The 13,627-nt window shown below is 39.5% G+C and overlaps 1 protein-coding gene across 1 annotated transcript in view; it reads right to left on the bottom strand.

Moving 5' to 3' along the window:
• The window catches only part of LOC133446041 (receptor tyrosine-protein kinase erbB-4-like), a 377,138-nt gene that overhangs the window by 16,640 nt on the left and 346,871 nt on the right, over window positions 1-13,627 (bottom strand). The window contains exons 21-22 of the mRNA XM_061723735.1: window positions 2,273-2,428; window positions 1,060-1,135 (exon numbers count right to left, since the gene is read on the bottom strand). Of these exons, the coding sequence (XP_061579719.1) occupies window positions 1,060-1,135; window positions 2,273-2,428 (232 nt within the window). The remainder of the gene's footprint in view (window positions 1-1,059; window positions 1,136-2,272; window positions 2,429-13,627) is intronic.

Here is a 13,627-nt window from a genome sequence, read left to right as displayed (position 1 = left end):
TTGTGATTGTGATGTCAATACAAATGTGGCTTGTGAGATAGCAGCTCGCTTGCAACTTGGGTCAGTAGATCACAACTTTTTTTTTCTTTAATTAGAGATGACATGTTCAAGTAAATTAAAAGGAATTGTTTTCTGCTTTACTTAAACAAAAACACACTCGCTCAAAACGTTTTGATAGAAATGCACTTTATATATGTAGAGCTTTGTTTGTACTATCTGACAGGATTAAATTTATCTGTATTTTGGGTGGTTCAATGTCTTGCCTAGAGACACTTTGACATGCTCAGACTACCAACTCTCTGGTTGGAAGATGATGTAATGTACTTGCTGATCTACTGCTGCCTCTTTTTTCATCTGAAAAGGATTGATGGATATACTTTTACTACTGATATAACAAAGAAAAAACTACTGATCCAGACGTGACAAATACATTTTAATGAACATTGATATCAGAGACATAATAAAAAACACACACATATCTTTGTTGCATTCGGTGACATAACATTTGGGTTATGGTTTTTTTTTTTGGGATTTAACTTGGCAAGCTGTCCAGAAGCACAATTCAATCCTAAAGTCTGGCTCATTGGGACAGTGTGAGTCTGACACAGTAGGAAGGAGTGTGTTTGTGGATATTATAGTTCCATTGTATGTGGACTAGGCAACGTATGCAACATTTGAATCACATTTAGGTGCAAAGCCTTTAGTGCCATACATTTAGCCATACAAAAATTCAGAGAGCTGTATGGGATAAGAAAAAAAAAGGTCAGTAGTGCCGGTAAGGTATTTTCTGTACTCTTCATTATTTTGCCAATTCTCTAAGAGCGTGCATGCTTCAGCTAAACATACGGGTATGTATGATTATACGTCCAGTTTTCGCAAGACTGAAACTCAGGCATTGGAAAGGAACGTCAATCATGTCTGACTTGATATAGTGACTAGTGTGAGTGTGCCCAAAGTTTTCTGATTGAATCTTTGGCTTATAAATATCTGAAAACATCATCATCAGGTAAAACAGCTTTTGTTAGTAGTTACAATATTTGAAAGTAAAATTAAACTTACCATAACTCCAAACATCACTCTGATGCGTAAACTTCCTGTAATGGATACACTCCAGGGCCATCCATTTGATGGGCATCTGCCATATAGAAGCATAGCATGTCGTGGTGTTGAGTAAGCATGGCATTCTGAATTGTTTGGGCAGAACTTAAAGTGTAAACCATGTTGGAAAGTAGAGTTGTAATACAGATTGAAGGAAAACAAGGGGTCGTCAAAAAGAAGACAAACACAAATATGCACTTAAAGATACACTGTAGCTATACTGAAATACGATCAGGCAAAACCTAGGGCAGTCTGGATCCAGCTTTACACCCAGATTAGATTTAAAGGCCAGCTTTATTGTTTAAAGTCATGGAGGTTGAGTGGAAGGGGGTTGGGGCGTGTGAGGAGAGGTGGTGATTTAACGTAGCTGAGGCGATAAAACTAAGGTGCCCATAGCAGACATAAACCACGAGGAGCACACTGGGAAGAGGATGAAACATGCCTTAGTGCCTAAATACGGTTTCAAAACAAAACCAAAGTCAGGCAAAGAATAAACAAAGATTAAAACAGGTCAGAGATCTGTGTGCAGAGAACCCCAAGGATAGATTTGTTTACAATGTTTGCAGGGTTTTGAAATCCCTGCTCCCCAAAGGTAAATAAAATGGTTCAATGAAGCGGAATAATATTTCAATCCACTGAAACTGCCTTTTGTGGTCGGTTAAGTTCCTCCCTTCGGATATGATGCATTCATTAATATCAGTGCCTATCGATTTCTCACGGCACTTCACGACTGCAGTCCAAAATAGAAATTTCAAAATATTGTATCTCTGAATCCAAAAAACATCAAACACCAGATAAGAGAAGAAGATAACACTCTGGGTGCAGAGAAATGTTAAGTTCCACTCATTTATTTTAAAATGGTGCTTTTGGGACCATAAATATGCAAAGCTCAGCACTAAATATTCAGGCCAATGAATCAGTGGCAGCGGTGAGGACCCATGGGACACAACCAAAGCTGTGGAAAGGCTCACAGTTGTTGTGTTTAGTCTTGATGTTGACATAAATGCAAAAGAGGCAAAAATCGTTGTCTGTAAAAAGCCTTTAGCTTTTCATGTAAAAGTGACTTGTGATGATAAAAGATGTTGAATGCCGGCATGCATTACTGCTTGATTATTTTATGCTGTACTTGTGGGATTATGTACATAACATTTATAAAAGTGATGCTGGGATTTACCTTTCCTCCATCAGCATTATATTCTTTTTCATTGACATCCAACAGCCGGGCCAAACCAAAGTCTGTGATCTTGATGTGGTTCGGAGACTTGACCAGAACATTTCGGGCCGCCAAATCCCTGTGGACCAGTCTACGCTCCTCCAGATACATCATTCCCTACAATACACACAATATACAAAACAAAGTAAAACAAAAAATCTGCATTGTTACTTTTACGGTTATAATTTCCATCAGTTCACAACTAAAAGAAAAATCCTCAATTTAAAAATGTCAAAACAGAGCTATTAGGATGTGGTTAAAAAGGGTACTTTTGTTATGTATCCTTGTTTTATTTTGACAAAAACATATTGTTTGAAGTTTGAATCATAGATCAGGGAATTGTTAACCCAACAGTCATCCTAATTATTTTCCTCTTTGATAAGAAGTAGTCTGTTTTTTCTAGATTTGCTTCAAGGTGCCACTGCATAGACATACAAACAATAAGAGAAATAGATGTTAATAAGCAGAGTTACAACCAAACTATTATCAACAAAAGAAAAACTGGTGTGCAATGGAGCAAGAATACTGGTAAATAACTGTTGTCGGCTTTGTGGTAAAAACGCATTAACCCAAGGAGTTATTAGAAATTCTGACATCTTGTTTTGATTAGCTCTTGGACGACCACGTATGAATCGCTGCATAAAGCCCACCCCATTGAGACGGGTTCGGTACGTTGTGTCCTGGTAGAAACGGCTTTAAGGGGGACCACCCTGATGGCATGACTAGTTAATGGGTAGGACTGACCAGGTGAGGAAATTGTGCCATCCCTTGGGGACAAAAGAAAAAGAAAAGGCAGAATATGTCTCGCTAAATGTGAGGGTAAAAAATGTTTGAGGGTGTATTTTAGTTAAAAACATGATCTTCGCTGAACCTTAACTGAAAAATTGTGCCAGAAACTAATGCATTCTGATGCTTTGATTTAATTTTTTGGTCTCAAAAAAGTAACTTCAAGGCAGGACAGAAAAATAAATGAAATGATCTCTAATGAATCTCTAAATACAAAGTCCAGTGACTTATTACGTAATGAGCCATCCTGCCTCATAATGTAAACTTCACAATTTTCTACTTGTGTCAAATATTGTCAGTCTTTGTGCATGAACAGTACAACCAAAAAGTTTGGACACACTTCCCCATTTGTTTGAATGAGAAGGTGTGTCTAAACTTTTGGTCTGTACTGTATATGTGTCATAAAACAGTCGCCTAACAGTTGCCTAACAGTCCCCCCACAACAATAATACCCCATGTGCACAGATACATAATGTGGGTACTTGCTTCACAAAATCAGAGACAGAATCGTAGGTCACTGCAGTCTGACATAAAATGTAAATGATGTCCTCAAGCTACGAAATGTTAAAAACTTTTCCATTTCCACATCTTGTACATATCGAGTCTCAACACTTCCAAACGTGCATCACTACACGAGTCGACCTGAAGAGAAAGGAAAATGAGGGGTGGGGGGTGGGAGTGCTCTTTCAAATTGGACAAGCAATAACAGAAACCACTTAGTCTGAAGTGGCAAGAAGACGGGAAAACGAGGCCTTATTTGAAGCCATAACAAATTGCATTTAGCTGGAATGGACTGGAATGAAAAGAGGAGTGGATGGGGGGGGTGGAGAGGTGGGGTTGAGCTAGAGCACTAAAATGTGGATTACATTGGTGAAGCTATACTCACACTGCCTCATTTGGCTCCCTGCCAAGCAAAGACCATGGGGTTTCAGCACACACCTGCACATTTACATACAAACACAAATGCACCTGCAGACATGCAACTAACATGGCAAAACACCTGCAGGCTGCAAATGTTTGGCTAGAAGCAGAGTGGTTTATGGGGTTAGTGGATGTATCTCCAAAGTCTATGTGCAAATTCCCAGTCACTGAGTTCATTCAACAGCCTTTCATACTTGCTTTTTTGGAAAGTTACCATTGTCTAAACTTAACCAGCATTTATAAGCTAAATGGTACCTCAGCTGCCACCAGTTGTTGTCAAGTGGGCAACAGCAAGAGTAACCCTGAAAAGGTTAAAATCTGGGGATTAAGGTATCCCACAGAGGCCATTACCTAAGTGATCAAGTCTATGTCTGTTTGCATGTCACAGTTTATGCTCCCAGACTTGTGACAGATTCTTATTTATACCTAAATCACACACAGTAATCTCCTCAATTTTCGAGACAATTAAGCAGTGGAGGGAGAATGGATGGCTTGGCAAGCTATGAATTTTAATTTGCCAGCACAATGAGATTAAGAGAGGGAGGTGATGGTGTGTGTAGAGTGGCGAAAAACTTTCTTTTTTTTCTTTATGTAGTCATTTGCTCTCATTTTCTGCCCTCCCATGGGGGCACATGACGGGGATACTCTGTCTGTGGTCTGTAATTACGGCAAACCTGGATGCAATAGTCAGTAGGGGAACTTGTTTTTCAGGTGAACCTGCCATGAGAGAAAATCTGAAGGCTTTCAGGTAGACTCAGTGGTAATCGCAGCTCCAGACGAATGCTGCTTACAAATCCGCGGAGATCCCGCCTTTGCCCTAAACCCCCACACATGGAGATAAAGACACAAGCTGGGAGGGAATTTCTGTAGAATAGCTAGAGGCAAAAATGTGAGACAGCTTAGAACAGCCATCATCAGAAGTTTGGGACAATACCTGCAAGTTTAGGTTTTATATACTATAAAAACAGGCTGTCTAAACTGCATGAGTCCTCAGCAATATATTACCAAAGTTACTGATCTGTCCTCGAAGAAACACATACAGTAGACATAAGATGAAAAAGACATTAGCAGTGCTTCTTCAGCGCTGAAAAAGTCTACACAGTCAAAATAATTTTCTCTCCCTCAAAGAATACTCAGACTTGCCACCATGGTTATTTCCGCTTATTCTACACATCGGTGCAAACAAAACCCAAGTGGACAGCGTTGTCCTCAGATGTTTTGTGAGGTCAGATTTAACGGTAACTGGTAAAGGGCTGGAGATTAAATCAACAGCGATGAGTGTGAGAAGAAGCGAAGGCCATTTTTCCACAGATGTGCTCCTCGCGCTGTTGTTTATTCTTCCAAGACGGACACATACGCTCAGATGCTCACATTGGAGGCTGCTGAAACAAAGCTGGCACACACACACACACACACACACACACACACACACACACACACACACACACACACACACACACACACACACACACACACACACACACACACACACACACACACACACACACACACACACACTGAAATCTATAATCAAGTGATTCACCCTGAATGTTATTCATGAGTAAACACTTTTAATGAGACTGAGTACCCAACAGAGGCTTTATCAACCTCTTGTGTTTTCTGCCAGCGTGTGTGTGTGTGTGTGTGTGTGTGTGTGTGTGTGATAGTTGATTCCTCCTCTACTAGGCTTGTGGAGGAGTGATAGCTGTGCAGTATATAACTGGTACATATACAGTGATATAACTGGTATTTATGACTGTAACACACTTTGCATGGTAGCATCTGATTAAAATTAGACTCATCATTTAAATTTTTTATTGAACTTTAAACTACTTAATAAAAAAGTGACATCACTCAAGTGGAAAATTGCTTCAATCATCAGTTCACTTGAAAAATATCCTTTACGTTGCTTCTTAGTTGCCTAGAAAAATAATTTTCTAGGCAAAAAACTAAAATATAAAATCTCAGATGACGGTGTGTATTTCTCATGTTTTATTTTTCTTGCTGATGGTAAGGAACCTTCCATCAAACTAGAAATGATGATTTCTAGTGCATGGCATGCATTTACCTGTAGGGTTTTTCAAGACCTACTGCAGATCAGATTTCTCATCTTAACCCGGTGTCTTATATTGGCTTAGACAAGGAACAAAACTAATTAATTTTGGTTTTGTTACATTTGTACAAATTGCTGACTGTGATACATTGGGAGATAAGAGGATCACATCGTCTCTTAAGTGCAGAAGCCTGGGTGCAGAGGCTGCAAAACCTGTGGTTTTAATTCATTATTTTATGATCTCACTTCTGTGACTAGTCAGCTGACGCCAGGCTCACGCGTCTCTGCTATTTTTTTTTCTTTAGTGTTCTGCTCCTGTGGCTAATTTCAACAGAGATCCCACTATTTTCTTGAGGGAATATTTAGTTACAATTATATTTTTGTGTGTATGTGTGAATTAACATAGTTGGAATAAGGCTGCACTTTAATTTTGTGACATTAGAACATCATCAGCTTGATGCAACTGATGTTTGATGTATTGTATAGGTATAAAAAAGACCCCCGGGAGGCATGGAAGGAGGTGATTCACTGTTTGAGGAACTAGGTGAAACGAATCAGATCAATGTGGAGGAACAAGTGAGAGAAAGGAGGAGGGATGTTAACATAATAATGATGAAAGCAGTAGGCTTTCATTTCATTTTAAGCTCCCATATCAGAGGGAATTTAGAAAATGACATTACAAGGCAGCCTGAATGTGCCGGTGCTCATACTTGGGTCATCAGTTGGTCGGGGGAAACCTTATACATATATATTCTTTCTGATGAAACCTTTAATGCAGAGTACACAAATGAATCTGCAGCAAAGATGAAGGTTTGTTTCTCTTGAGTGAACAGATTAGTGACGTGTTGTTCGTGAACAAACAGATCCGGATGACCAAATCATTTGAAGGTATGAAAATGATTAGTCTGCCAACGGGAGTCAGTCTTGTTCCTTTCATTCATTGCTGAGTCAAGAGAGAGCAGCTTTTTCAGCCACTCTTAAGGCCGTAAAGGTGGCTTTATAAAGTAATTTTTTTTTTTTTTTAATAGACTTGAACAGATACAGTCCTAGCCATTTACATCCACTTGGCAAGAACAACCAGCCTCTCGGTTGCAGACGTGCTCTCCTCCAGTCTAGTTTGGCGAAGAGCGTAGCTATAGCAACATCGTTGCTGCCAACGTTAGCTATGGCTACGCTCCCGACCGGGTGCTTTGCGTTTATGTGGCTAAACTTGAGCTGCTTCGGTGGTAAGCAGATTCCTTTCCACAAAGACACATATCACTCTACCTTTATCAATGGTGCCATCGGGGCGTTTTAGAAATGTAAATTCCCCATTTACTGGACCGACAACTTTCACACGCTCCTCCATTTTCACTCCTCTTCTCTTCAGGGACATCAATCAATGTCCACTTCAAGGTGGGACTGACCGTTGTTTTCCACCGCTAACAAGTCAAGCACAAGAAGCCCATCGCACAAACGCAGATTTCATAATAAAGGCAACTCGCAAACAGAAAAAGTAAAGTTAGAGATTAAAAAATAGATTAAAGGAGCTTGAGGCCGGATTGAGGCAGGATTTATGAAAAACATTCGTATATGTTTTAAGTTTTCTAGTAATAATGTCAGATGAAGCGTTCCAAACCCAAAAGAATGAGCCCTGTAGTGTATCTCTCCTTTGCCTTGAACAGGCTGTGTGCTGCAAAATGTGCTGCAATTCGGGCCCAAATTTCCCGCGCTGGGCTGCGGATGTGACGTCACATGACGCTGCATGCACGTTCTCCCCGTTCTCCCGTGCCGGCTTCGCTGTTGGTTGCACTACCCCTGACGGCCGTTGTGGTGAAGGGTGGCGCTAGAGAGTCTCATTTCTTAAAAGGAGCCTCATGCTCCTTTAAGCGATTAAAAAACATAATGCGCTAAATATGCCTGTAATTAATTAATTGCAATTAACGTGCTAATTCGACAACCCTAAATACATTAATAAGTATCTATAGAATTAAAAAGAATTTGCGGTCACTTTTTACATTTTTTTTCTTAAAAGATTTTGTGGCTGGGGTGGCCTTTACTCTGAAAGTGGCAGGGGGGCACAGAGTAAAGCGCAACAGGCCAGGATTTGGACCGGCGCTGCCTGGACGAGGGCGATAGCCTCTGCATATCACTGGGTTGTACTTCCGCTCAACCCACTGAGAGATCTGGGGCCCACGTGGCCACTTTTTCAGGATTCAAGGGGTGAAAAACACATTTTTGTTTTGAAAGCAGAGAAATTAAGTTGAAACAGTAATATTTGCTTGTTTCACATTCCATGTAAATATGTTGTGGAGTTAAAAACGGACAGAAAAGCCTTCAAGCTAGGGTTCTGTGTAGAACTATGATGCCTTCTCGCTCCCATTAGTAAATTCAAACAATTCTCAATTGTGTATTAAACATCAGAGCAAGAAACAAGACTGAATTTTTCTTTCTCTCTTTAAACATTTATATGTATATGTATATATACATACACACACACACCTTGTAGGATAAGGTTTCTCACCTCTCCTTTGGTCCTATCACAGCTCCTGCATTAATAAAACGGGTGACAGAAAATATTCCAACATCATCTAAGGTCAAGTCACGCACTTTGCTCACCAAGTGACCTATAATATCTCTTTCATGACCTGTGTTCTGACGGAGGCAGAGAAAGAGAGCAGGGATAATAGAGGATAAACGATGGGATCAGAGAAGAAAAATCTGGAGCTCATTTTGGGACACAAATGTGTAACTGTAAACAGATTTTTTTTTTAGCTTTGATATCAAACTAAATGGTAGTAAAATGATAAAATAAATTAAATTAAAATGTTAATATTTTTTTTAATACATTTGTTTTACAAAAAAATACAAAGATACATATTTGTCTTGTGACTTTTTCCTAATAAAGTAAATAAGGTGCTCAATAATACACGGGAAACGCAGAAGAAAAAATAAACTGTGCCCTTCATCTCAAAATACGTGTGCTGCTTTCAAGTTGAGCTCATAAATCACTACATGGTTGAGAATGTAACAAATAAAAAAATAAAAACATCTCATTTATCACAATTTTCTAAATAAAATTCCACCAATGTTTCTGTGACACTTTGTGGAGGAAGAGAAATGTCAGGTTACATGTCAATGGCTGTAAGATGAATAAAACAATGAAAAGAATAAGCACGTGAAGTACTGTATAGCAACAAAAACCCTATCCCAGTCCACACACAAATCCCTACAGTTTCTCTTTTGTGATTGAAGTATTCTATTTATACCTCTGACAATGACTTTAAAGTCTTTATTTTATCTTGTGCTGAAACATTTCCTTTTTTTATGACTATACAGATCAAAAGTACATTTTTAATGAAAAAGAATTGATGATAATAAAAGAAGATTATTAAGTGGAATCAAATGAAAGAAATTAAACATAAGAAGTTCTCTTCTGGAGAAAAAGGTGAGAGCTGAGCTAATATTTTTTTTTCTAGCCCTCCATGAAGATGGCTCTTATGAATGAATGTATGAAGGGTATCTTTTGACCTCGCCACCCACAAAGGGAGGGGCAGAGAGGAATAAAGAAGAATGGTGCAGCCATGCAAATAAAGCAGATATTTTAAAACAACTTTACTTCTGAACTTTGTTTTAAAATGAAGCATGTACTGCATTTGTCTGCATGTACATGGAATGTGATGGCCAGATGGATGGAAAACACTACGGGAACATCTGTGCCAAGTTGGAGGTCCGAAATTCAGAATAGCAGTAACCGTCAGAGAATGATAAAGTGAAGGATTGGACTTTATCAGACAGTGAGATTTCCAAATCTTAATGAATTGCTGAAGTAAACAGGGCGATAAATATAACAATATCAAAACCCAGCAATTTCAAGAAAGAACCGGTGACCCTTGAAAGATGGGAAGGGAAGTCATCAGGAGTGCCAGAACTCAGGTCTGTGGACCTGTAAGATTACAGACTACAGGGACAACATCACCAGGGATCAAAATAGATTTCATTTCTTGCTGAAACCACGACAATTGTTTATTTTTACACATCCTGTGTTACTGCCATTCCTATTGCTCATAGTAGTTGTGCTGTTCTGGTGCCAGCAGAGTTGGTGGAGGTGGAGTTGTATGGCACCACGAGTGGGAGGTGCATGTACAGTTAGTGAGTTCAGTGTGTCAGTTTAAAGGATGCAGTGGAACTTCTTACAAAAGCAGAAAGAAGCTGAGCATAAACTGTTCGCAGAGTGAGATTTGCGCATTTTGACATTCGTGAAAATGCTAATAGCTTCCACTGTACCGTAAACACACCAAATTACTCGGATCATGTATAGAGCTTGTGGAAATAGTCCATAAAGATATAGCTTTTCATCATCAGATTTTACGTCAGTGCTCTACGTGGTTCGTTATTGCCACGATATGTAGATACATTTAAAACGTGTTATAAATGCGATGAGAAATCAGAAATATAACACATTTATCTTGCTGGTGGAAGGTGAGCAAATTATGTTTCTGAAAACATCCCTCGGTTGATAAAACCGGCTTAATATGCCGTGTAGGATCAGGAGCAGCAGGTGAAGGGCCTGCCTCTGAAACAGGAAGTGCTTTCAAACTGACTGACCAAAAAAAGCATGGTTTGGGTAAGTTTCTGAAAGTTAACTTTGTCTGCAGCTTGATTCATGGTACAGTAGCTACATAAAGAGTGCCAAGTGTGAGTGCCAACAAGTTTTAAATAATAAAGGAAACTTATGGGATATGAATTTTATTCCTACACATTAATTTCTCAAAATGTGTGGAAGCAACACGTCAACTGGCTGCCACGATGAATAGCAATTTCACACTAATATAAAAAAGTAGGCGGTATCTTTGGAGTTTGACTCCTATGGAGGTATGTTGTTGTGTCCATCAGCTATGATGCCTGATACGGAGGTATGTCCAATTATAGAGGCAATGCTCTTGTTTGGAGCAGAGTTTTGCTCATGTGGAAAAAAGTGCTTTTATTTTGTTTCTACCCTCATATCAACCATTTTCTCATCACGTCTTGAATGCTTCGTTGGATAGAAGACATGGTATTAACTGTCTGCACTAGTCACCTTGTTCTAGGCCTTTCCTTGACGGTCAATGTCAGCCTACTGAAAGCAAAAGATAATATTTTTTCTTCGCCTCTTTTCAATCACAATTGCCTCTGTTGCCACACCTGATTTTCTTTATCCTTTCTTACTCTCTCATTTTAAATGTGTGCCAGGTCAACGTGCAGTTTGAAAATGCACATTTACAACTGCTTATATGGTGCTCTCTGGGCAGGGATTCGTGCCAACTGATGAGCAACAGGAGTGCGCAGCCAGATTGCAATCAGTTGGCATTCATAAATGCTCTTACGAGTTTTACATGCAGTTTTTTTTCTCCCACAAAAAAGTGCTGTTTTACTATCGAATTTATATTAAGTGAACAAACATGTTGCATTGTCCTCCACTGTTGAATGAGAGCGTTTCACAAATTGATCTATAACCGGACTGAGGCTTCAGCTGAAGCCCAGACACTTAAAGCACTGCTTTTTTTTGTTCACTTGACTCAAAGTCAAAGAAATAAAGAAAAAAAATATCTAAAACTGCATGCATGGCCATGGTATTTTGCAACTGCAAAATGTTACAGAAAAGCACTCGGAAACCATTCACACTTTCACATATTTAACTGCTGTCCAGTCAATGGAAAGCAATTCATAATTGAAAGCTGCAGAAAAAAATGCAAGTATAGTGAAAACAGAGAAACACACACACTCAGCAGAAATATGTCCATCGTCTCTCTTCTTAACTGTATCATCTGATAAGGCTAACACCTCAGAAAAGGCTTGCTTCAGCAAATCATTCTCCATTTCTCTGCTGGAGAAGCTACAAACCCAGTTCACATGTTGAAGGGATATTATAGATCACAGAGGTGACCGAAGAGATATAGCCGATATAATTTGTTGTTTAACTGTAGGGCACTCAAAGGCTTCAGTAAAAGGTACAAACAGGTTGTGTGGTTGTGATTCTATGATTCTCTAGAATTCTATTCTGATATGTTTAAACACCTCAATCATTGTGATAAAAAAAAGAAAATCAGTTAAGACTATTCAAAGTTACGGTAGTCAAATGAAGAGAGAAACACAAACAAAAGTGGGACCGTCCATATGTGACCCAAATTGCTCTATCCCGCCCTTCTTCCTTTCGATTTACCACCCGAGTCACTACAGCCACCCTGCCAGTATGCAAAGAATGCCAGGTCCCTTTCGGCATCTCTGGGATCAGGTGGCAGATTCATGACATACGGCAACAACATGACCTTGTCCTGGATGACACCTCTTGGCCCCAGTGACGGGGGCAACGGAGGCCAATGGGGTGACTAAGCGAGGAAGACAAATGAGACACCAGATGGACATGTTTATGTATTTGGCATGGTATGGTGTGCTTGCATCCCTCTCTGTCTTGCTCTCTCTCTTTGTCAATGATCACACAGAGAGAAAAATGTCATTCTCAAAGCTTCATGAGGAAGTTTTGTGAATAAGCAGATGTCTGGTCAGCTTCTGTCAGCAGATCTGATAACTGATCACAGAGCAGCAGCCTCGTGTTGTGGCACAGACCAACTTAATGAGTCCTCTTTAATTACAGCTGCTGGTTGTAGAAATAGGAAACCTTAAAAGAGGAAGCTCAGCGTATTGATTAAACCACACATTCAACAAAGTATTTATTAATGTGCTTTTACAATAGTATGTTATACAATACAATGATGATTCCATCCATCCGTTACCTATTTTTTTGGCAGATTTTACACTAATGCCCTTGTGAAAGAAACATATTTTAATATTTGATTTCATTTTTTTTAATAAATGATAATCCTACAAATCCCTTCCCAACATCACTATGAGGTCAATCTGCGACATCATCCACGCAGCGCTTGCTCAGGTCACCAATAAACCCAGCCAATGCAAAGAATATCAGATCACAGATCCATACACTTGAAAAAGTAATTTATTTGCTTTTTTTTTTTGTTTGTTCTTCCCCCCAAGTTCTTCGCTTAACCCATTTTTGTATTTGTTTCAAAACAAATAGTTTGAAAAAGATAAAACTGTTGCTGTGGCTGTTGTTTGAGTAAAGTGTGGTCATAATGCAGAAAATATTGGCAATGCACACAAGTGACACATACAACTGCTTTATTTAGCACTGTTATGTAATTTGCTTGTGTGTATGTAAAACCAGAGCTACTTGTGGATGTTGTTGGGGATTATTCTGGCAATCCCTGTTTATCAAGTGTGTGTCTAATGGCGTTTTTCCACTAGTACCCACTCAGCCCGACTCGACTCGCCTCGGTTTGGCGCTTTTCCACCAGGGCTATACCCGTGCAGAGTAGATACTTTTTCTGTATCTATTCTGCCGACGCTCTAAGCGGCTGAGTCGGGCTGTATCTGACGTCATCACACTACATGCCACCGATTGGTCAGGGGGTTGGCCAATCAGATGTCTGAGTCAGGAAGCGGAAATCAGCGAAAAAGCGACTCTTCTTGTTCATTTTATTCGACAGGCAATCCAACTCTGAGGCGCAGATGTTCATAAA

The sequence above is a fragment of the Cololabis saira genome, chromosome 6 (genome assembly GCF_033807715.1).
Source record: "Cololabis saira isolate AMF1-May2022 chromosome 6, fColSai1.1, whole genome shotgun sequence".
NCBI lineage: Eukaryota > Metazoa > Chordata > Actinopteri > Beloniformes > Belonidae > Cololabis > Cololabis saira.
This window is presented reverse-complemented; position numbering and strand designations above follow the sequence as displayed.